The sequence below is a fragment of the Neolamprologus multifasciatus genome, chromosome 11, assembly GCF_963576455.1.
Source record: "Neolamprologus multifasciatus chromosome 11, fNeoMul1.2, whole genome shotgun sequence".
Classification (NCBI taxonomy): Eukaryota; Metazoa; Chordata; class Actinopteri; order Cichliformes; family Cichlidae; genus Neolamprologus; species Neolamprologus multifasciatus.
The window spans coordinates 17,976,136-18,001,093 of NC_140449.1; the positions used below are offsets into that span (position 1 = coordinate 17,976,136).

The 24,958-nt window shown below is 40.4% G+C and overlaps 1 protein-coding gene across 7 annotated transcripts in view; it reads right to left on the reverse strand.

Moving 5' to 3' along the window:
- hdac9b (histone deacetylase 9b) overlaps positions 1–21,069 on the reverse strand; it is a 35,989-nt gene extending 14,920 nt beyond the window's left edge. Inside the window, exons 1-4 of one of the 7 annotated variants that reach the window (XM_085178613.1) lie at positions 20,835–21,069; positions 20,500–20,551; positions 18,907–19,078; positions 18,738–18,800 (exon numbers count right to left, since the gene is read on the reverse strand). In XM_085178613.1, the coding sequence (XP_085034739.1) occupies position 18,738 (1 nt within the window). In that variant the 5' untranslated portion in view covers positions 18,739–18,800; positions 18,907–19,078; positions 20,500–20,551; positions 20,835–21,069. Of the gene's footprint in view, positions 1–4,746; positions 5,787–18,737; positions 18,801–18,906; positions 19,079–20,499; positions 20,552–20,834 lie in introns of those variants that run through there. The other 6 variants (XM_085178614.1, XM_085178611.1, XM_085178612.1 and 3 more) reach the window with 6 other exon arrangements.
- Between the last annotated feature and the right edge of the window lie 3,889 nt (positions 21,070–24,958).

The window sequence follows — 24,958 nt, forward strand, 5'->3', positions numbered from 1 at the left end:
AATACATTTTCAAAAAAGTGAAGGCAGCTAGAGGGGACTCCCGTGCTGTATATTTCCTCTCTGTGTTCTAAAAACAGCTCCAATCAAAAGACAGAAGAGGGCAAAAGCTCGGCAGGCGCGGAGAACAGGCACCTGTAGAACAAACCCTTCCCGTCTGACAGGGAATATTAATCTTGGCTTGTAAGCACTTTACAAAGGACTCTTTTGTAGCGGACGCTGTTCCAGGAGCAGCCATGACCCTGTGAACCGTCGAAGGGCTCGGAGAGTCAGACAACATTAGTGCTACTTTTTCATAATGGACCTAAATATAGCAACAAAAAACACCTGCTGCCTGAGAGAATTCACCACTGTGATACCTAATTAATCTCATATTTCATTCCGTACCCTTACTGCGACTGGCATTAAGGATCTCCACTTTGATCTGCACGTCAAGCTGAGCCTCCATCACAAAATCTCAGACAGTGGTTTAACATGATGGGAAGGGGGAGGGAGGGAGGAAGGAGAGAGGAGGAGGAGGACCATGAAAGCTTAAGGCACCTTTGATAACCAGGACTGTATGCGATGGCCCTTGAGGAAACCTTAACAGCCTCATGTGCCTGTTCTATTCTTGTCTGGTTTCTGTTGGCAAGAATAAAGCTGAATGGAAAGACAATGTTAAAGGAAAAAAGTAAAGCCCTAAAGCAAGGGTGGCACTGTTCCAACCACACTGAAGCATCTACCTTTTTAAAGTACAATTTGCAACTAACAATTCTCATCATCAATATTAATGTCCGTAAACAGCCCTGGATATCGTCTCCGCTACTGTAAATTTACAGTTATATAGATGCATTTAAATAAAATGCACCTTGAAACTACCCAAACCGAAATGTGCTGTTTCTGTATCAAAAAAATACGGAACCACCAGTAACTAGGTCTAAATATAAGTGCTTTTCTGAGCAGGGTCTTAATATAGACAATGTGCGAGAGGCTGTCACAGTTGTGAGGCCGCCTGCTCAATTTAACATGGGCAAAAATAAAAGAGCAGTGTCACATTTATGTAACTTTCAGGTCCTTTTTCTAAATGGTCACTCACAAGGAAGAGCCTTCCACTTCTGGTTCAGTGGTCTGACTGGAGATCATGGATAATTTTGATGAGTCTTGATTGGTACAAAGCGCACAGAAGTGTCTCTAGGCAGTGGTAAACATGAGATTTATGAATGACAGGTCCCAAATTTGTTTTTAGCACAAGGGAGCAACAAGCACCCTGCCCCGTGCCCAAATTCCTCCCTGTGGAGGGCCTGCCAAGGGGGGATTGGGTGACTCATGGCCTGTGACCACACTCCCACTGCAGCGTCGCACCGCCAGTGTCCCCAAAGTGTTTATTTCTATAACCGATCTGCCTCTCATTAGCCTTGGTGGCGGTTAGGGTGACAATCACGGCCTTAATTTGAGATGTTGGATGGCTATCTTTTTTTGCCTCAGGCCACATTAGCAGGCTTCCCATCGTAGAGAGACACATCACCAGTGACACTACTTTTACATGTGAGGATACCAAAAGACATTTGAAGATGCACACTGCAAAATATTAACACAATAAATCAATAACGCAGGCTTTGTTTGACTTCCAGGCTAAAAGAATGCTTTAGCATTTTTTGAGAGCTTCTAAACTAACTATTAAAATGAGGATGGAGTTATTAATATGGTAAACGGTGTCTTCTGACTGTAAATACTGCAGGTATTCTTAACCAGCTGTTTGCACCTGTGGGTATATTCTGGTGCCACTGTGTGAGACTGAAGAAAAAAGACACATAAAGCTTCTGTTCACTCTGTTCAGTGTTGAAAAATGTCTGTTGGTAAACCAGTTAACAAGTATTAACATAAATGCTTATTTAGGGCTTATCTGGGGCTTAGTCTAGTTTCAGAGATGTGTTTAAATAACAATAGCACTCGTGCAACATGTACTATGGAGTCTATTCAGAACACATTCAGTTATTTCATTACAATACATGATATCTGTAAATATTAGCACTTGGATTCTAAAAGTTAAGATCAATAAATTAGCGTAAAAAAATTTTCAGCAAAGAAAAAGTATGAAATTCATATAAATGCAGCATTAGAGGTTGTTGCTGTTATGTAACTCGACTTCCACCAGTTTTCCCAATAACTGCTTTTTTTGCTTGATGAAATTAAAACCCGTACAAGGCCAGAAACATTACTACAAGTGCAGTTGTAGTTGTGTTTTTCCACTGAACCACAGGAGTATGCACAACAGGAAGGATACCATCTTCACTTTGCTGATACTGCTCCCAGACCGTTATGTATAATTTGCATTTTATTAGTTATTTGCCCATTTGAACATCAAAATAATGAAACACTATGAACTGCACTTTAACCGCACATGTTGTGAACGTTTCGTGTGAAACAGAGAGGGTTGCTGATCTAAATTCCCTGTCTGACAGTATAAATAGAACCAGATACAGAAGATGTTTGAGGGCAAAAATAAGCTGATGCTTGGGACTGCAATGTGGTGCTGGATCTCTCATTAAGTGCCTTGTTATTTTGAGCAGCTGGCATGTCTAAACCAGGAAACAGGTCTTTATTTTTAAGACTCAGGCTCGTCCTTGCAGCTGAGCCAGAGCTGCGGTCTGCAGGCTATCTACTAACAAAGAGAACTGAGCTGAGCCACCACAGGCCTCTCACTGAGAGGAGCCAGGAGTCCAGTTGTCTCCCGTCCTACCGTCATATCTAATCGTCTTATAAAACAACATATATATGAAACTGTTATCCAGGCACAATATAGAAAGCCCAGCAAAGGACAAGTAACAACTGGGAAGTCCTTCTGTAACACGGCCAGCTGATCCTAGAGTCACTTAAATTCCAAATAAATCAATCAGCAAGAGTCAATTACCTTAGCTCGCACAACCGCAAACCCTCTAACCATCCATTAGCATAAACAACATGAATATCGAGATAAACAGTGAGAAATATGCATCTTGTCCAATGTATTTCTAATTTTTGATGATCAAACTGTTATAACACTTCTACAACATTTCAGAATCAGTTCATTCTCATAATGAGTCATTTTCATGCAGTGAAACAAAATAAAATTCTTTGTATTATTTTGAACCATCTCTTTTGCAGTAAGCACTTCAAACACAGATGAATAGATCAAGGATATGGACAAGGGGACTTGAAATGTAGGCCACTGTTATTGTCTGAAAGGTCCCCATTAATATTTTACATGCAGGGAAAACTAATTACTTTTTTTTCCCTGTTTGTCAAGAGCCCATCTGAAGACTGTTTTAATCACAACTTTGATGGTGCTGTCACTGAGCAAAACAAAAATGCAACGGAGCTTTCTTTCTTTGCTGATCCGCTTGAAACGGTAGACAAGTACAGTGTCATATAAAAGGTCAAGCAGTTTTCTTTAGAAAACAGTTCACAACAAACCTATTCAGTCAGTGCAAGGATCGCGTCATCAACAATAATCCGCACAGATAGAGTGTCATGAAAATTAAACAGCCAATGATTGAGCTCTCCCCGTGTCTAAAGGCACTGTACCTGCTATGTCTACAACTCTTTCACAACACGCAGTAAACTCACGGAAAGACACCTCTGAGCAGCTTCCTTAGACAAATAATGTTACTCACTGTGGACTGATTTGCTGTAAAGTGGAAAGAACAAATTAAACAGACAAATGACAGAATTCTCTACAAATATCTGTTCCAAACCATAGTTATATCAGGACCTTGCTGAGATGGAATGATAACGCACAGACACCTAATCTTAGCAGGCTAATGCCATAAGCTGAAAATAACTCACCTAAGAATAGCTGACCCACAGAATAAGCAAGGAGCCCGATTTCAGGCGCTCTGTATAGCTGTTGTTTGGCTTGTAAGCCGCTAAAGTCAAAGGAAGAAAGCTCAGCTCCTGTAGCCTGATAGTCAAATAACCTGCTCTATTGACAGACGTGGAATGTGTCATCTCTGTGTCATCCCCGGGACTTATTTTTAAATCTTTTCACGTTTACCCCACTGCCTCTTCGTGTTTTCAGTTTGCTTGCCTGAATCTTTTTGGTATTTTTAAAATGTACATTTCACTCTGGGTTTTTGGTGGTGTTTTTTTTTTTTTTTGGTTGGATATGCTTAAAAAAATCTTACTGTACATGAAACTAAAATTATTCAACATCCTGTTCCTCACATTGTGGGCTTATTTCAGAAGTAGTAACAACTCAGTGGTCATACACATTAAATTAAGCAATGGTATGACTTTGCCATTACTCATGCTTCCCAGCGATCCAAACAAGAATGGAGTTTTTTTTTAAACTCTAAACGAATTTCTCCAAACATGTTTTGAATTTTATCAATAGCCGCTTTGAGGAAAAAAAACAAAAACCCAATGCAAATAAGGTGTGACTCATCTTTCGACAATACAGAGAATAGAGCTTACTCATACTGATGTCATGTACTCAATTCAATTCTCAGGTCAGAAATAGAAACAGTCGAGAGAGAAACCTTTCACATGTCCCCTCAGTATTTCTATCACAGTTCTTCCTGTTCCCTGAAAAGTGCATGCTGACATGGAAGCTTGAAAAACACAGCATCCCTGTCATGTTCACACTGACTCGTTTCAGACAAGCAGAGCATGGGAACAGCGTTAACACATTCTCTCATTTTAGCAGAGCACTTTTTAACTCAAAGCGTCCTCTGCGTCTAAATAGAGAAGCACAATATTTAAAGCGGCGCATGTTATCACAAGCTTAAATACCTCGATTCAGGAAGAAGTGCCTGGTCGTACCACGCTGCGGTGCTGAGAAGCTTTGAGTTCTCTTTTCGCACAGAAAGAGAGAGATCGGGCGAGCGCAAAGAGTTGAGAGTACGGGAGAGTGAGAGAGGAGGACAGAGCGAATGTGTGCACGAGAGGCACAGTGGATGTAAGACAGCAGGGAAGTAGGAAGAGATTTAAAGACAGAGGGGAGACAGAGATTGGGATGCAAAGAAGGTGGAAAAATAAGGATAAGGCATTCCTCAAGGGGAGTGGAAATGCCAGGCTGTGTGATCACCTGAGTTGTTCACGTTGTGCATCTTGCTCGGGTTGGGGAACTGCTGGTGTCCAACGCGCCCTTCTGTTGTGGAGAAACTTGACTCGCCCTCGTAAATCGTCTGCAGCATACTCCACTCAGCACTCAAGTCTCATTGCAAGCCTTGTGTTTCCTGACACCAAGAGCCAACCCTCAGCCACTCCAGGGGAGAGACCACGACAACAAGCAACTCTCTCCCTTCCTCTGTCTCCTCCTCTGAGAAACTACTCTCACTGAAGCGCAATAACACAAGCAGCATACACTCTCTCTGCAGGGCTGGTACTCTCCCGGGTGCCCTGCTTTAGTCTGTTCCAAACACTAACACAGTGTTTGGAGAAGAATCCAGCTTCTTTTCCTATTTGCCTCTCTCTCTCTCTCTCTCTCTCTCTCTCTGTGATTTTTTTTCTTCCTCTCTCTTCAGCAAAGTGTCTGATCAGAGACTGAGAAAAAATGTAAAGCTGAGTTGCTAGGAAAGCCGTGTAGTGTGTACTGAGCACACACTGAGCACTGAGTACAGAGGCAGTAATGCAAGCCGGGGAGGGAGCAAGCTTCATTTGCATGTGAATCAACAACTGCGTGGCCCACAGGTGACAGAAATAGAACAATGGCCAGCCCTGGCTAAAAATAGGTCAGGCGAGGCGCAGGGATTGGAGCAGCATTGATGCGTTTAAAAATACCACACCAAACACAGCTGTCTTCTTCAGCTCCTGCCAGAAGGCATGTCTCCTGACTCCCTCTCTGCAGATGGAGGCTTGAATCCTCTATTCTCTCTTTTCTGATTTGTTGAACCTGTCTCTCTCTCTCACACACTCACTCTATTTATGTCTTCATTTTGTCCTCTCAGGTATATGGATGGAATGATGCTTTTTTGTTCTGATGTACCCGCGAGAGGGAAAGAAACTTTACATGTGCACTTGATAGCAGGCGTTTTGCAAAGCAACTGATTGCCTGTTATTATGAATCACAAAACCAGTGAAATGGCGTATTAACAATTTTTTGCGATGGGGTATTTCGACAAATGCAACCAAACACCGTTGCTCTCAGGCGTAATCTGCATGTGTGACAAAAACGCAACAGGACGTGTTAAGACAAGCGAGACACCTTAAACGAATGAAAGAGTGTTCATTTAAGATGATTTAACATGTGGAGTGTTACCTCACTGCATTAGCTCGGTATATGTGTGGGGTTCAGTGTGTATTCAGGGCAGTGATGCTACTCAGGAAGCATGCTTTCAGCTAACCAAGGAAGCCAACTGTAAGATGCCATAACAGCATGATCGTAATTACATAAACCTCTCAAACTGTGTCAAGAGCACTTTTCCAGGATTGCAAATCCCATTCCCTTGAAACACTCTTGATACTGTTTAATGGTGGATTTAAGAACAAACAAAACACTACACTCCCCATTTACAATCAACAGAACCTAAATTCTAAATTCAAGCACTAAGCTGCTATATATACTTGGATGTTTTTCATTAATATTACAAGACAAAGATCTATATATTCCCACTGTAGCCCATAAAAGCCAAGTCACATGTTTTAGCTGACCACTGATGCAGGGCTGGGTTTGTGGCCAAGCAGCCTGTGCCTTTAAATTTTTCATCTTCCTTCATAATTTGACCTGTCCCCCAGCCAGGGGCGTGGAGCCAGCATGGCTATTTTTAGGTCCCGAGCTCTGACGACTGGGCTACAGAGACACAGAGAAGGAGTTTTACTGTGTTGTTTCAGCTGGACAAACATTTAACCCCTCAATCCTTTTTATCAAAGCACAAACCAAGAAGCCAAGAAGGAAATGCACAGCTTGCAGGCTCAGCCCAGACACAAAACACAACTCTGGGGCTAATGTTTGGGCATGTTGGCTGATTTGATTATTTATACACAGAGCCATCAGCAACAGTGTTTACAGTTTTTGGGGAGGTTATTTTTTATAGAAAACATATAATGGAACTCAGATTCAAAGAAAAACATATCTTCATATAATCTGTACAATAGTAAGGAAAATTGCTTCTACAAAAGAAATACCAACAGCACAAAACAATCAACGAATGATTGAGTGAATGTTTATAACGCGAGTGATACCTTACAGATTAAGTAAACTCCAGACTATGGTGGAATTTATGGCGGATATGTGAGCGATAACAAGCCTTCAAGTTCAAGGTAAGGATGGCTAAAGACCCAGAGCTCCATCTGTCACAGTATCCGTCACACCGGGCAAGCTCTGACCCCGTAGGCTGGCCTTAGTCATAGGCTAAAGCATAATTAATCAAGAGAGGAAGTAAAGCTGTCACGTGAATGACAATTATTATGACAAAGGGATTTCTATTTTAAAGTCCTATTTTATTATATTCTATTTCTTCATCAAATCCTAAAATTAAAAGGCCTCTGTGCGTTTTGCAACGTTCGTGCGTGTTTTCCACTATTACACAACAAAATACTATATTTAATATTTTTGCCATTGGGATGACTAAAGATCATGTCTGGATTAGTATTATTTTTTGATTTACTTCATTTTTTTTTATAAAAGGACAAAAAGTACACACAGATTTATGCTTCAGTTGTCCTACAAATGTAGAAAATACAAGTACATTTCTCTGCTCTATTACAGGGAGCAGACATACGTGATTAATTCCCAGTATCTTTTTGAAAAAAGTTCAGGTCAACCTGCCCTGGTGCATGTCAGAAAAACAAAACAGAAACGTTTCACTGGGACATGTTAGCGGAGATTAACCTACACTTTTTATTTATAACTAGCTTCCTGAGGCTGATGAGGGATTGTGGGATTGGAAATAGCTGTCCAATAGGCAGGGTCCAGTAAACCTGCAATGTGGCAAGCCCATTATAGCTCCTACTGCGTCACTGGCGGCCTTTGTCTACTTTAGTCCTATTAAAGCATTTAAGTGTGAACGTCAGCGTCCCTGCTGGAGAGCCACTCTACTCTGCTCTCGGGTGCCTGGGCTCGACTGTCTGTCACCTCCCTCACATCAAACACAAACTATGTGTCTCTCTCTGTATGTGTGTGTGTGTGTGTGTGTGTGTGTGTGTGTGTGTGTGTGTGTGTGTGTGTGTGTGTGTGTGTGTGTGTGTGCGTGTGTGCATGTTTTGTCACCAGAGCACTAATGTGGAGTGGGGAATTATTAGTGATGAGGGAACAAGTGGGCTAGATCAGTGAAGGGCTCATAGCGCTTTCCAAAATTAAATGAACGGCCATTATAAGCTGTTTTAAAGAACACCCTATACAAACATATAGCACCCATATGCACATTACAATTATGCTGTTGCCGTTTTTAGATTGACTCTAACTTTGTCAATTAAGGTGCAGCTTTCATGCTATGGGAAAAAAATTGAAATAACATGCTCTTAACCCAGTGATTTGTTTATTTCAAATGAGTCTACTCACATTACTACAATCACTGTAGCAGCTTCAAATCACCTCTTGAAGTTCTCTGGCATAATCACTATAGCACTGATGCCTTGTGACACACTGTGCATGATGAAACCCAGCAGGGAAGCAGAGTGAAGAAAGAAGGGAGCAGAAGTAAAGTGTTGCAAGAGACATGGGAGGTGGACGAAGCTCACTCGTTCTAATTTGATCTGGCTAGGAAATGTCTTATTCTCCTTAACAGAGGATGACCTGCGTGTGGGAAGGAATGAGTCAGGTCTGCTTTGTTGTTCTCTGATATTTGAACTTCAAAGGCAACCATGCAGCTCAGTGGGGGTGGTGGCGGGGGTCATCTACTGTTAAATAATCTGATTACACAGTGGATATCCAAGCACACTCATGATCTTAATCGATAAACTATAAAATTCATTTCCCTGGCTTTCTGCCTGCAATGGTTCAGATTTCATCATGTCACCTTGGGAGGACTGTGGCGGATGTTATCATTGTCGAGTACTTATTTCTCCATTCAGAGGGGGATGCTCCTCCCCAGAGAGGAGTTGCATAATAACAGCAACTTCTCATAAGTTACCATGCACCTAAATGGCACCACCCTCTCCCCTGAGCTTCGTCTCTCTGTAGTGGCCACCACGCAGCTCCAAGGGCACCCCTGGTACATGAGGGAAATTACCTCTCCACACCAATTACTTCACCACCCTCCATACGTCAGCCCCTTATGAGTCACCATTGCTAACTGTGGAAGAAATCCTAGATCAATTTATAGACTCACACCAGTCTCTACATGAGCAGCGCAGCATACTCAGACCTCAGAAAGTGTCCCAGCTGAAAGCCAGGGTTGAAGTTTTCACTTCAAAACAGCCCATTTTCCCTTTACCCTGTAGCCAGTCTCGTAAAAGCACAAAGGCCCTACAACTGCTGATTTGAAGGTAAAATCCAATTAGCCTGTACATCTGGGTGAGTTATGCAGCATGTTTCCCCACTAATGATTCTGGGTGCTCTTGCTTTTATTGGGTTATTTTGTCTGGCTTCCTGTGGAATTTCCTGTTGGACTTTTCAGGGTGATATAGGTTGTACTTAACAGGTTGGATCGAATAACATGAAAAGCATTGAAAGGCGGTTATGTTTGGCAGTTAATGTTGAAACACTGCTGACAAAGTTTGGCAGTGCTGCTCCAAACACAAAAACAGACATGCAGTTTTTGCATTTCATGTGAAGGCTCTGTACGATCCAGACAACTAAACTGCATTTTCAACTAGATTTTGAAGTAAGTGTGTCTTCTTCTGCATTGTGTTTGTGAAAAACATATTTTTTTGCAATCGGCATTTATGTTTATTGATTCAATCATATATTAGACAGGGTGGAATCCATCACCACACAACTATTTTCTTGACCTAACCAAACACAAAGCTAAAGCAAAACTCTTAACTCAAATATAATATAAATAATATAAAAGTATGTGCAAAATATATATATTTATATAGTGTCAAAAAATCCTGCAGGGTATACCTCCACCACTTCATCTACCTCCTTATGTGGACATAAGGACATTTTTTTGATGAGAACACAGTTTAGATATATTGGAAGGTACTTCTGTGATGGAAATGTAATGAAAGGGTAAGAAAACAGAGAGAAGTAAGAAAAAAAAGAGAAGAAGAAAGTCTGAGAAATGCGAACCCTCTATCTGAGATGTAAGAGCAGACTGAACGATAAAAGGCAAAAACACAATTTCAAAGCATCCGTTTATTGTGAGCTGACATTGAGGTCAGTTTACTTTCAGACTTTGAATAGGTCCTTGATGCCATGCCTTCATCTGCTGCCATAGGCTTTCTAAAAATAGACATGTACCACAAAGGCACACTGGAAAAAGAGGACTGCTCTCAGTACTTTTACTGATCAATGTGCTCATCTCTGCTGGAAACCATTGATCCACTGTTTGTATCAAATTGACTATGTTGTTGTTGTACAGCTTCCATCCTACATGTACTCATGACAAGCCCGCTTTATGTTCTCCTTTGTTTCTTTTGCCAAGCACCATCCCTCATATTAACACAAACCATTGATCCTTTAAGAATATTGTTACATCAACAGGATTAGCATTGATTAGACCTTCTAAAAGACAACTCTTAATGTCAGCTGGCATTTTAGTGCACCGTTAACTAATAAATATAAAAGGGCACTTTTTTGCCTGGAACCATACTGGGTAGAATCATCGCGTCAGAGGCTTTCAGACCTACATCACTGAAAAGCCTGCAGAAGTCAAATGTGGCATCTGTATCACACAAACACAAGGCCCAAGTGCACACATGTGACTCTGATGGAATACAGCCAAGCTTAGCTGACCTTAGAAAATCCCTCAGGGATTAATAAAAACAAAGGTTGTCTGTTCAGAGGCATCCTTATAATCCACATCCTGCTAGTCAAGCCCATTTATGAGTGGATAATCATAGCATCATCCCCCAAGTTGCCTTGGAGCTATTATTCTTAATATGATAACATAATATATATTTTTTTGCTATCGCCACTGCTTTTGAGAAAACACATTTTATCGAGCCTGTTTGTCCTTTGGCAAATTATCAGCCGAGTTATTTCAGTCACAGAAAAAGTACAGACAGTTTTCACTCACTATTTTATTTTTAAGGGACAAATCTCACTTCTGAGACACGAGCATTATAAACACACGCTCATCGAGGAATATCCTGACAACACAGTAATATGGACGTTGTTAAATAAAGCGTTCTGCGTGACTGGATTTGTCGATGACATTTGAAAGAATCCAACTAAACTTCATTCATGCGTTTTAAAAGGTCCACCTGAAAAAAGTGCAACAGGAAATCCACTTTACTATGGGGAAGGGAGGGCTGACGCTTATTGTCCAAGCCACTTCCACCTACGCCATCACTTCTTTACTTGACCGCAGAACAGCTCCAGTACTCTCCTCCTGTGGTGTCTCAAAGGTCTCAGACACAACAATACCTCTGAAAAATAGCTCTTCCTCTGATTATAAAGGTAGAGCTCTGCATACCAGGAAATGCCCCACGGTGCATAAACCACCTCTGTTGCAATGTTAATGTCCGGGCTGCTTTATATGCATAAAGCTAGAGGGGCTCCGCATGTATTTTTAAATGCTTTTGCTCAGGTGACCCTGCATTTCTGTGTTTGTGTATAACACATCATGTTGTACATGATATCATAGCGGTTTACACATTTGCATAACAAGCCAAAGATCTCTTGTTCGATCCCAGGGGAAGACACAAATCCCTTTGGGGTTGCTTCAGGAAGGGCGTCCGGCATTTGAAAGCGCTCTGCTAAATCAAACATGCGGAGCTACCCGCTGTGGCGACCCCTTGTGAATAAGGGCGCGGCCAAAAGTAGCTTCTTCCTCTATTACAACATCATATTCATATACATTTATTTCACCATGGCAAAGTGCTATATTTGCATCCATGTATTTATGTATTCGCTCATTTCATGCAGCTAAAGATAAAGACTCATGTTCATAAGTACACTGTAAAAACAGTATTCTACCTTGCGCTTCCTATGAGAATGTCCAAACGAGTCACGCGGGTTCTATTTCCTCTCTCCCCTGGGAGGCAAAGAAATAGTTCAGGGGTCATCTCACTTGTTTGTGCTACATTGGTGTGCATGTGCCTGTGTGTGTTGTGTAATATGAGCATTTACTCTCATTCTGTTTTAAATCACCTCTCTCTACTTTTTAAATTTTTTTTAATCTTCATGTAGCACACAACGTGTTGTAGTCTGTGTAATTACATGGTTTGTAATAAAGATGATATTACAAATTTCTTATTCTTTTCTCTCTAAATCAGTTCTTCATATTTCATTGTTCTTTCGGGCTCATCAGCTTGGTTCTGACTGGAAAATCAAGCCGTAACTAAGGCTTGTAATTGTGGGACATTGTCCAAGTGGGGTATAAACCTCCTGATGGATCCTTCAGCAACAGTGCACCCTGCAGGTTGATTGAGAACAGAGACAAGAAATCTAGAAACCAAGAACAGTGAGAGATGCCAGGTATATAGCTGTGAACTTCCCAAAGCAATTTTCAAGGACGACAAAGACAAATACGCCGACACACAACCGAGAAAACAGGCAGAGTCACCACAGAGGTCCTCTACATATATACAAGTCAAGATCCAGTGCAAGCAAACACTCATCTGCAGACAAACAGACAGCCCTGCATACCTCCATACACTCATCCACACTTCTCCATAGTGTTGCCATCCTGCTGGGAGTGACCACATCACTCCCGACCTTTTCCTTTCATCCTAGATCCAATGACCAAAATGACTTTTCAACCCAGCCGCTTCAATAACACAGAGCCTAACAAGGTTTGGCTGCCTCTTTTATAAAATATGTAAAAAAAAATAAATAAATTTAAAAAATCCCAGCACAAAACAAAAGCTGTTACAGCTATGCGACCTCTTTGAAGCTGTGTGTGTAAAAAAAATAAAATAAAAAATAAAGGATATAATGAAGTGAACATTGATGTTTTCTTCTGAACTACAAAGTGTTGAGATTCCTACTATCAAAAGAACAAAACAGACCCGGTAGAAAGAAAAAACACTCCAAGCATTCATAGCAGCATTTTTTCTTTTTTCTACTCCGCGTTTTAGTGGAGTCTATTCATTGATGTTTTTCTGTCCTTTTAAATGCATCTAAAGGGTGTGAATAAAACTCCCTTTTTCTGTTCCCTTTAAGCCTCCCTATTTAGTGCAAGTCTTCTGAGATAATACTAGTTGATACTAAAAGGGATCATTTAGAGTATGCTCTAAGGTTGTCAACTCAAAGGGGGTAAAAATTTTCTGTTTTGGAAACAGATGGGCTCTTAACCCTTTCACGCCTATCTGACTACCAAGACCTTTATGCGGGCTCTACTTAGATATGCAGCCAGTGTGTCCAATCTCTGTGTAATTCCTGGCTCCATTTGTTCAGCACATTTCATGGCAAGTGGGGAGGGGGTTGCTCTTGTAGACCTGTCACTAGCAGGATGGGTACCCGCGAATGAAAGGCAACAACAAAGAGATGTTTAAATATGAGTTATGGTAGGCCATTTTCGCCTGCATAAGTTGATGGGATGGCAAGGATCGACAACTACAAGGCTTGTGAACTCTTGGTTTTGCCATCAAGGTAAACATCCTCACCCCTGTGACAGATTAGTGACAATCTGTCCGTGAGGCCGAGCACACATCTCATTCATCACATTTACTGATTTAACCTCAAAGCTCTCAAACTCCTGTATCGTGTTAGGGCAGGGACACTGTCTATAGCACCTGTCATCGGCTGTACTGAGACGCAGACAAGTGAAGAGCAACAAAACCCGACCACTCCGGCAAAAGTCCTACTTAACGGACTTCAACCAAAGAATTAAAATGTCTGTAAGGAGAAAAAAGCAGGACACTGACAGAAAGCGCTGCATATTAATCTATCTTAAATACTCGAGGCAGGAGCCTTAAATTTCCCAATTTTTCATCCACACAAGAGGCCTCTCAGAGACATGAATGATTCATCTCTCCAACTCCTTTTAGACAAGAAGTGAAAATAAATGGAAGTAGGATCCCCCAGAGAGCCTAGGGGTCTACAGTGGGGCTGGATGAACAACACTGAGAACAGCAGGCTAAACCCACCAAAGCTCTGTATCTCTGCTACAACAGGAGCTGTACTCTCCCTCTGGGTTAGAGCTCTCTTACTATAAAGAGAGAAAAATATTCCTCACACATACTTCACTCCTTATTCAGTCCTGGCCCTAGATCGGCACATTTCCACACGTATAAGAGAATCTGTATGGGGTTTTTTTTGACTGAACAAGAGTTATATTTATAATTCAGTGTATGCAGATTAAGCTTTTACTTGAAAGTGAATTAAATATTTCCTGAGAATGTCATGCATTGACCGGAGTTGTTGTTAATGACCTGAAACAGCAAAATAAATAAATAATAGAAACAAGACCCTAAGAGTGCAAGTGAGGAAAAACGCACTTTGGAGATGAAATGGATTTTGTAGGCTACGTTCAGTTTGTCTGTGTGTTCCGGTCTTCTCAGGCACACACTGGAACAGCAGCCAAAAGCAGCGAAATAGATAAAGGTGTGAACAAGACTCTCCATCTCATTTTCATGACAGCACACTAAGATAAAGCCCAGGACTGTCCTCCGCATTATTCTGTTTAACCTCAAAACACATACGGCACAAAGAGAAGAGGCTAATGAAAAACAGAACTTTCGGCCAATAAAAACTATAATGTCACATCACTTAGGTTGTCGGGGGAGGGGGGATCTGTTTAGGTTTGTTCAGTATTCAGATGATGAGACTCTTTACAGGCTTCAAGTAGGCTATGAAAACAATCTCATAAGGTACGGCCACAGCTGCTCATTGTGATTCCTTTGCAGATCTTTTCTGACTGTCTTCTAACATTGCGAGCATTGTTCCTAATATAATGAGGCTCACAACTCCTGAGCAGCTGGAGGATATGCCTTGTACACTGACACCTTCCATTCAAGATACAATCTAATCTTTTCAATAACCAAGACAAATAGTCCTGTTTCAAGTGAAAATGTAAGAAAGAAGTTAATAAGCTATTGACCTTAACGCTCTTGTTCTTATATGTAGCTTATGTACATTCAAGTAATATGAATCCTCTGGCAAGCCCTCACAACCTTTTGTTTAATAAAGACTCTGTTGATTTTAACAATGAGCCGCTGCAGAACAGAGAGCGGCACCTTCCTCTGGGCATCAACAACACCCCTCCTCCCACGAAAACTCACTGACCCAAACCCATTTTTTCCAGTCTAAGAGAAATGTCAAGTCCAGGCCTAGAACTCGTCTCTTTGAAGGGAACATAGCAGCCAAATATAGCCCGCTCGCCTCTATGCCTCCTGACATACATCAGGCTCTACGGGTTCTGCTACCAGTGGTTAAATTTGGCACACTGTCATGTAGTCACTTACTATTAAACATCCTAACTATACAAAGAAAATTATAAGCGAGCAGTCGAGTGTACACTGTTGCCTGGTAACCTAATGCCATGTTGGGGATTCATCTTGTTATGGAACAGAAAGCACTTACAGCCACAGCCAATAATAGATCCTGGACCACACAAAAATAGTTTAAGGGTGTCAACAGGCATGGCCATCATGAAGCTGAGAAACATATCATGAGAGGTGTATGGTTAAGAAACACATGTCACTTGGTGTGTGTTTTTAGGAATTGCTTAAGTGTTTCTGTAACTGCAGTCATTGGTGAAATTACATAATTATGGTTCATCTGTCATTATGAGTGGAATGATGGATGAAATGAGAGCTTATTTCCAAGTGTGAAATGCTGCTAAAGAAGACATTATGCTGACTGCCACTGGCGGCTGGGTAAAAATTACTAATGCTGTTTTTAAGGCTTTTTGGATCCAGCAGAATTACATAAATGTCCCCCGACTTCTGAAATATGTAAATCATGACAAACTTGTGAGGCATGATTTACAGATTTCCTACACGTGACAGCCTCACAGTGCCTGTTTTTGATCTAGCTTTTATGCATTCAACATTAGCTCATGACAATTAGACTACAGATCCTGCCTATCATAAAAAGAAAAAAAGAAAAAAAAGAAAAAAAAGGAAAAAAGAAAAAAAAATATATATATAGACATATATATATATATATATATATATATATATATATATATATATACATATATATATATATATATATCACTAAACTTACTGGACACTTTATTAGATATGCCTATTCTAATGCTCATGAATGCAAACCTCTAATCAGCCTGTAACGAGCATTTAGCCATTCAGATATGTGATTTAAGGGAAGATGAGTATTTCAAAAAATGGCTTGCCAAACGTCAGAAGAGAATGGACAGAATAGGACATGAACAGTAACTCAAATAACCACCCGTTACAACCAAAGGTATGCAGAAAAGCATCTCTGAATGCACAACACATTGCTGTAGCATTGTTTAAACATGACATCTTAACTGAGTGCTGTTGCTGACCGTGTCCATCCCTTTATGACCACAGTGTGCTCATCTTCTGACAGCTGCTTACAGCAGGATAATGCACCATATCACAAAGCTCAAATCATCTCAAACTGGTTTCCTGAACATGACAATGTGTTTGCTGTACTGGCCTCCACAGTCGCCAGAGCTCAAACCAACAAAGCACCATTGGGATGTTACTGGAACAGAAGATATGCATCATGTATGTGCAGCTGACAAATATGCAGAAGCTGTCTGATGCTATTATGTCAACATGGACCAAAATCTGAGAGGAATGTTTCCAGCACCACGAGGAATCTATGACACAAAAAATTGAGGTAGTTCAAAAGGCAAAAAGAGGTCCAACTTGGTACTTGCCATTTTTTCTTTAACTTGGCTTAGGAATTAAATATTTAACAGTGCTTAGGTTACACAAATATGTCAACATACTGTTACATACTCATGAAACAAAAGATCCTGGCACTGATTAACATCCATATGCTATAGAGCTAAAGAGGATACACATCCTACTTCTGAGGTAGTCATTTCTTGCTCTATGAAACTCGATGTTATCTGTACAGGAAGACCCTCCTTGTTTTATGTTTATGTGTTGTGGATGTTGGATTAAGTGTCTAAGGACCCTGGGAAGAATAGCCTAGGCCGACGCTGATGCTAATGGGGATCCTGATTAAACAAACAAACCTGTAATGACCATAATCTGGTCACAGAATATGAATGATGATAACAATGACTGCATGGCTAATATAATGAAGGTGTTAAGGGCTTTTAATGTGTACTAAACAAATCAACACAAAATGCTCCCACTTTAATATTAAATTGGCAGCACCTCATTTGGAGGCCATTGTGGGCCATTAATGTATTCTGACATATGTGGACAAGAACGTTTGTTTTGGAGGAAATCATTTCATTGACAGGGGTACAAAAAACTTACACCTGAAATTCATTTAAATGAGTGAATGTAAATGAGAAGCAAAACTCAAAAACTTTGACCTGAGTTTTGCTGGTGAGATAATCAGGTGCCTCCAGCATAGACGTCATAAATAAATAGCTGTTTCACAGACCAAATGGCTAATGAATTTCTTCCAACTGTTGCTATGCTCTAGATATTTTAATGTATTGCTTGACTGGCACGACAGCACATGCACAAAGGTGCCCAATTGTGTTTTTCCTTCAATGTCTTTGTGCCCAATTGAGGCAGAAGATTAGCTCTATCATTCTGTCATGTCATCCAGCACAAAACACCACCGCATTCTTTTTCTCTATTAGAACTGCAATTTATGCTGCGTGACATGAAGGCTGCCTTCACGCTGTCACGGTCAGTCGAGGATGGCACACAAACACAGGAAATAAATCCACAGTGACAAAGCGTAATTCATCACTTTCATCACTTCAGTTGTGGGGAGAAAAAAAACGGAAGAAAAAAAGGAAAAGGCATTGTATTCGCTCCACTTTGACAAGCTCACTCCCACTTCTTATGTCATCACTGGTAGCAGCTGACAGATTACTCTGCGGCATCAACAGAATATTTTTACTGATACAAATCTGGCAGGCGTCAGCTATAGGACAATGATAATATTCTGCTATAGTTAACATGCATCGCACAGCGGGGAACTCGTGCAACACGCTGCTTCTGTGAATAGTTCTTGCCAAGAGAATAGCGGAACATGGTAACTTATCAAGTCCAGTGAATAATTCACAGATGCCTGCCAAAATGTGTTCTATCAAAAACATTTTGTCTCATTAACACATTCACTGGTACTATGAAATTATGTGTTAGGCTAAGTGTAAGGTGCTGTTAAAATGACTTTCTCTCCCTGACACAGCTCAGATGGTACCTGCCCCCTCAAGCCATCTGAGCAGTGTAGACATCTGTGAGCATTAACCTGCCAAGAACAAGTCGAATGTAAAAATATCATAAATATTCTGAGATGGAAAGACAGCTGAAGGGTCATTTTGACTGGCTGTGAAAGGCTTTTATGTCAACTTTGAGCCAAGTTTTTCTTGTCTAAGTGAAAATGTCATGTGTACACTGGAGGCTCTGTGCTTCTTGTGTTTTCCCTTTTACCTCGCTCTGAGAAGACTGAAACGCTGCTGTCAACACATGACACCTGGGGAAAGAGCACTGCTTACCAAAGCCATCTGCTCAAAGTTTTTGTTGGAGTGACAGGGTGTCCAGCAAAACAACTGAGAACCAAACAAACTTCATACACAGCACTGTCAGTTAACTTTCATTTAGTTACTGGCAGCTATTAAAAAAATAAATAAGCGTCTTACTTTTGAGCAATCATGGATGTTGCCATGTTATCTGCCTGTCTTGCGGTTTTGGTTCTTCATTATCTGTAAAGACAATATGCAAAAAATAAGCTGGAGATTCATATCACATATGAAGTGCAGCAAGCTGCGAAATGTTTATCTCTGCAATCTTTCACTACTACACACTTACTAGTTCCAGGTTAGATTCCCTTTATGCCTTCTGAACTGCCTTAATTCTGCGTCGCATAGATTCAACAAGGTGCGATTTTGGTCCACATGACTGCATAACACGGTTGCTGCAGATTTATCAGCTGCACATCCAATGATGTGACTCTCACTTTCAACCACATCCCAAAGGTGCTCTGTTGGATTGAGATCTGGTGACTGTGGAGACTATTTGACTACAGTGAATTCTTTGTTATGTTCAAATATGGGATGATCTGAAATTTTGGACACGATACATTAACCTCTTGTAAGGAGCCATCAGAAGATGGGTAAATTGTGGTTAATAAAGGGATTAACATGGTCAGCAACAACACTGAGGTCTGCTGTGGTGTTTAAACGATATTTTTCTTCCAATTTTCTGTTGTTGTGTTTTGAGATTCAATGTGTGTATCCAGAGATGCTTTTCTCCACACTTTGTAACGAGTGGTTATTTGGGTTACGGTTGAGCGGTCTGGCCAGACTTGTCACTTAGGGAACTGCTGCTCACCGGATAATTTCTCTTTTTCAGACATTCCCTGTAGAGGTTGTTATGTAGGAAAATTTCAGTAGGCCAGGAATTTCTGAGATACTCAGACCAGCCTGTCTGGCACCAACAAACTTGGTACTTAAAAGACACATAAACCACCATTCTGATGATCGGCTCAAACTTCAGTAGGTCATCTTGACCATGTCTACATGCCTAAATGGAATGAGATGCTGCCATGTGATTGGCTGATTAGATTTTCACATTAATGAGCAACTGAACCAGTATAACTAATTAAATAGACAGCGAGTCTACACTCGGTTTTAGTGTATGCTAAAACTGAGAACACACAAGGTTTTCATATGTAAAACACAAAAATTGAAGTGCTCAGATACACCATAAGATACTTTACTTGGCTATCTGATTCCCACCTATGAATCTATCTTACCAATTATATTATTAAAACACTGTTCACATGTTGAAGAACCAATAATACTGTTCTGATAATATTATAACAGTGTAATGAATAATTTTGCCTTGTGAGCATATTCTGGGTAGGCCTGTGTACTTTTTTTTACGTCTTTCACTTGCAGTGGAGTATTTATTTGTGTCGTTTGCTTGCTCCCTGCTCTGAATGCTTCTTTCACCTCTAATGTAAAGCAGCTCTGAAAATTAATTAACCGGAGTTCTGTGTTGAGATTTTTCTTTTCACAAACAGACTACTTAAAGTTCTAATTACACTCCTAGTTACTGCTCTTAACCCCGTGAGTGTGTCATTCCGCTCCTTATTTAAAAGCGATACATATATTAGCCCGTCTAAGTAATGAGTAGTCTACTTTGTGACAAGGAGTGATGCAATCTGGTTGGCTGACGAGTTCTTTAATAATGACTTTAACGCTTCAACCGACTTCGATGAGATCATACATTCGCAAGCGAGTCTATTTATAGGTGCCAGCCTGCACTACAATACCCCACATCTTGGAACTAATAACAGTCTGCGAAACCAGCAATGATGAGGTCACTTAGTAATTCAGAAAAAAAAATTTCCAGTATTGTGGTTGTGTGAAGAATGTCACGAATTGCTCTAACACTCACAGTTCCGGTCCACTTTTACTGGCGGACTCACAATCGATTAGAGGACGACCACCTGTGACCGCAGAACAACGGTTAACTGTTCAAATATTAATGCGCTGAACTCGCTGTCTAGCATACTGTACAGCTAACGTGCCGTTAACGTACAGCGTATTGTCCTTACACAGCTGGCTGCTAAAACCTATATATTAGTTAATACTTTGTTTGTACCCTCTAAGCTATCTTATGAAAGCTCCCACATACTCTTAAATATTTCACAGCAACACTTGTATGAAACACACTAGTTTTATACGTGTATTTTTGTCACTTAAAAAGGCTGAAATGAACTCTTTCACTACCTCGGGCGCACGGTTGAGGGTTTGATGTGCAGGATGTGAAGATAGCTGTCTGTAGGGGGATGAGGATGCAACGGGATGAAGCTATAAATAGCCTTAGCTACTTTGTCGAAACAGGGCATAAAAATCCCAGCCAGGGTAGTGGCAGACTGAGCAGTCTGTCTGCTCCGCTGTCCTCTGATAATCGCAGTTGACGGAGAAACGAGGGCAGCTCCGGTCGCTGAGTGTCCTCAGCAGGTGCACCGCTAACTTCATAAATCAACTTCCTTTGTGGAAAAAATATATTTTAACTGGTGTTATAATTTGAGCTTTACAGCTAGTGTGCAAATAATCTGTGTAACTTTTACTCTTTTATTATTATTATTATTATTATTACTATTATTATTATTATCAGTCACTCTAATTAGAAATCAGAGCACTAGTAATGATAATAGGGCTTTGGGACACTAGTGCCTGTTGTTAAGGGGCTATTATTTTTTTGTTATTGCATAACATAAAATTCCAAAGTGAGTGTTTTGACAGCTGCATACACTTTGCAGTGATGCACCATCTAAAAATAGCACATACAGCGTCTAATAACAAGATCATTAAAATGGAAACAGCGCCATCTACTGGTAATTACATTGGTCTAATCCCCTAATAACTCTGATAGGAATGCATTCAGCTATAAATTAAGAACATATTAACAAATGTTAAGATGCTCGGTTGTCAGACAAGTTTGCATTGTCATTTTATTTTTATTATTATTATTTTTAAAAAGCATGCTCTCAGTCACTGTCACTGTCACATGAAATAACAATGAAGCTTTGCATCCCCCCCCCCCCCCCCCCCCTTCTGATTTGGTAAAAAGGAGATGCTTTTATCTCAGGCAGGAACAATGCCTCACTGATTATGTGATTAGCAGAAATTATATGCAGATTTGTCACCGTCATAAATCTGCAGCTGTCCGTGGACTCACATTTTTATTTGTCACTTCAAAGCATTCTTCAGTAGCTTGCCTTATTTTACTGTTCAGACCCATGGATAAATGTCCTCCTTTTAAGAGAAGAACAAACCCCAGATGATCTGTTTTCACTTTTTGTTCCCCACATCACTGCTCAGATGTTTATATGTCTCCAGTTTGGTCTTGTTCATGAAATCAATGCTACTTTAATTCATTTGAGGTCTTGCTGAGCTCTCTTCTTTACAAACATTAAGAAGACGGTGTATAACTTGTTGAAAATCTAATCTTTGGGTCTATATCAGCACTCCAAGAACAGTGGTGGGAAACAGGGAGATGAAATCTCTTCCGATTTTGTCACTTTCCTCCAGCAGCTGGGACTGGCCCAGTGGGTGACACCACTTTCATCCCAGAATCCCTACTGTCCAGCTGTGTGCTATCTCTCATCCTGACATCTGGAGAGGCAGGGGCACAGCCAAATATCAGTGCATCTGAGGCATGATCTTGCAGCTTGCCTGTGTCTCTGCACGGGACCCCAGAGCTCGCATCTGGCCTCTAAAGACTGTGTCATTTGTCAGCAATATTATGTGAGCTTTGTCTTCAGAGGTATGTATATATACAACCAATCAGAATTTCTGCATTTGAACTGCTTGGGGAAAAATGCAGTGCTGTGAAAAAGTATTTGCACCATTAATATCAACACTTCACCGAGTTCTTTTGATTCCTCAGAGGCCTCCGATGGAAGACAAAACACTGCTCAGTAGACCATTTAACACTTTATTTCTTCTAGAAGGGAGATGCGTCCTGCATGACACGCTGCCACGGATCTCAAAATGGTGGTGTGCCTATAACAGTTTTATTACAGAAGCTCTCTCATTCTAGTCTAAACAACAGTGTCTCAGTAACTTTCCACTAGAGACAGTCCCCTCTTATCTACATTTTCCCAGGCAAGCGTTAGCGAGAGTCTGCAGCTTTCTACTCCCCAAGGACACTTGGTCTCCTTTATTTACCTTTATCTACCTTTACCTTTATTTTCAGGGCTGTGTCCACTTAATACTACACTATATAACTTTATAACACTTATTAATAAAAAAGCATAGCACTGAAAAATTATTTGTTCCCAACAATACATATATGTACACAATATGAACATGTACATGTTTCTGATATTGTGAGAAAATGCCTTTTTAAAATGATGCTTTCAGTTATTGAGGGAAAGAAGCTATGCAAACATACCTGGCCCTGTGTGAAAAGGGAATTGCCCACACTTGTTAAATCAGAAATTAGCTGTGATTTACCAGATTTTTTGCAAAGCCAAGTTCAATTACACAAGCCCAATTACTGCCAGACATATTGCATCAAGAAAACACTTAAATAGGACCTGTCTGACAAAGTAGAGATCAAAAAGATCCTAAAGTGCAACACATCATGCCACAATCTAAAGAAACTCAAGAACAAATTAGAAACAAAGATACTGATATCTACCAGTCTGGAAAAACCAAGAGAGATGTGTATACTTAAAAAGATTTTTTATAACAGTCCCATCTGACATAAGTACTGAGAGGACTTATTCTACTGGTTCTCTCATATTTATGACCAAAAGGTATATGATAATATACGTTCGGTGGGTTTTAGTGAATAGTCATCTTGTAAAACTGGAAATCTAGCTCAGAAGCAGAAAAATCTTAATTGAACCTTGAAAAAATGACATTATACATATTGTCTCAAGCTATGGTTTAAAATATTCCTTCAAACCCTCAATAGATGTTTCTACTGTTTATGTTGTGCATCTACTTTAATATAAGAACATAGTTACGTTTTTTTTATTCCATATCAAAAGCTTAAGGTTATTAGGTTATTTTATATTTTTTGCAGTATATATTCTTCGTTCTCTGCCCGTCTCTTTTACAAGCACGCCCCACAAGGGGTCCTGTAAACAAGAAGAATGTAAATACAAGGTCAGGGGGCAGTTTTTAAAGCATGCTGGAAATTGGGGAGGTATGTGTGTAAGCATCTGTTTTCTTCATTTATGCTTTTACTGTGTTTCTTCTCCTCCTAATTGAATTGGTGGGAACCTCCCCTCCGTCACAGCCCTGGCAGTGAGAAAGTACCCCCACTGGGGTTACTTTGGCCTTTGGGAGGGCTTAGAGACAGATCCAGGAGGATTACCCCCAGCAAAGGTGACCAGTCTATATCCAAAATCATCCACATAGCTGCAACGGTGTTTTTTCCATCTCCCCCAACCTGTAAATCCACTGAACTGAAATGTGAAACTGCCCCCAAAAGTCAGTGAACATAGCCCCCATTCTTTCACCAAAGCCCTGCTACCTTCATCACTAACTGGCTGTGCCATGCCGCTTTTTTTTTTTTTTTTTTTTTGAAGTCCTAATGGATTGGTTGGATAGTAAACACTATGAGCTCTTACACCTCTAGGAAAATGCCTGAATAGTGAAAGAGTTGCACTAAAAGCATATTAATGACACGATTTTCTCATGAAGAACAATTGTGCTTTATAATCAGTATGAGTGTAATTAATCTTTTACTGTTGTAGAATACTATGAATTAGAATTAGTATTTATTGTTATTATTAATACATGAAATATAATTAGATTAGGTGCCTTACTTGCAGTGACAGTCATTTACACAATACAACATTGCATGTAACACATAACACTATTGTATTAGAACACCACCACACGTGTTGCATTAATGCACATCATAACGACTATTACATATGGTGCCATCAGGGCGTTTGATGCCCTGCTTGTAGAAACTCCTCTTCATGCTGCTATTCTTGAAATGCTATGTACTCTGTGAACTATTGACTCTACCAGAAATGCCTAGAGCTATCCTCGCCTCTATGACAGAACCACAGAGTCAGTAAGGACACCATAAAGAGACAACTTTTGCATCCCTGCCCTTTTGTTTTGTGTTTCCTGTCATTCCTGTTAGTCCTGTCTGTAGTGTCCTATCGGAAAAGAGGAAATGATGTAAATGTTGCATTCCACAAAGGATTCAAATGTAAAAAACAAAACAAAACAAAAAAGACAGCCTTGTCTTCAGGATTAATGATGCAGAGACTTGTTTTGTGTAAAAGGATTTTGTTTTCTAATCCTGTTAAAGCTCTAGGATCAGTAACACTTGTACATGAATACGGGTGCTCTGAATAGTTTTAACTAATGCAAAA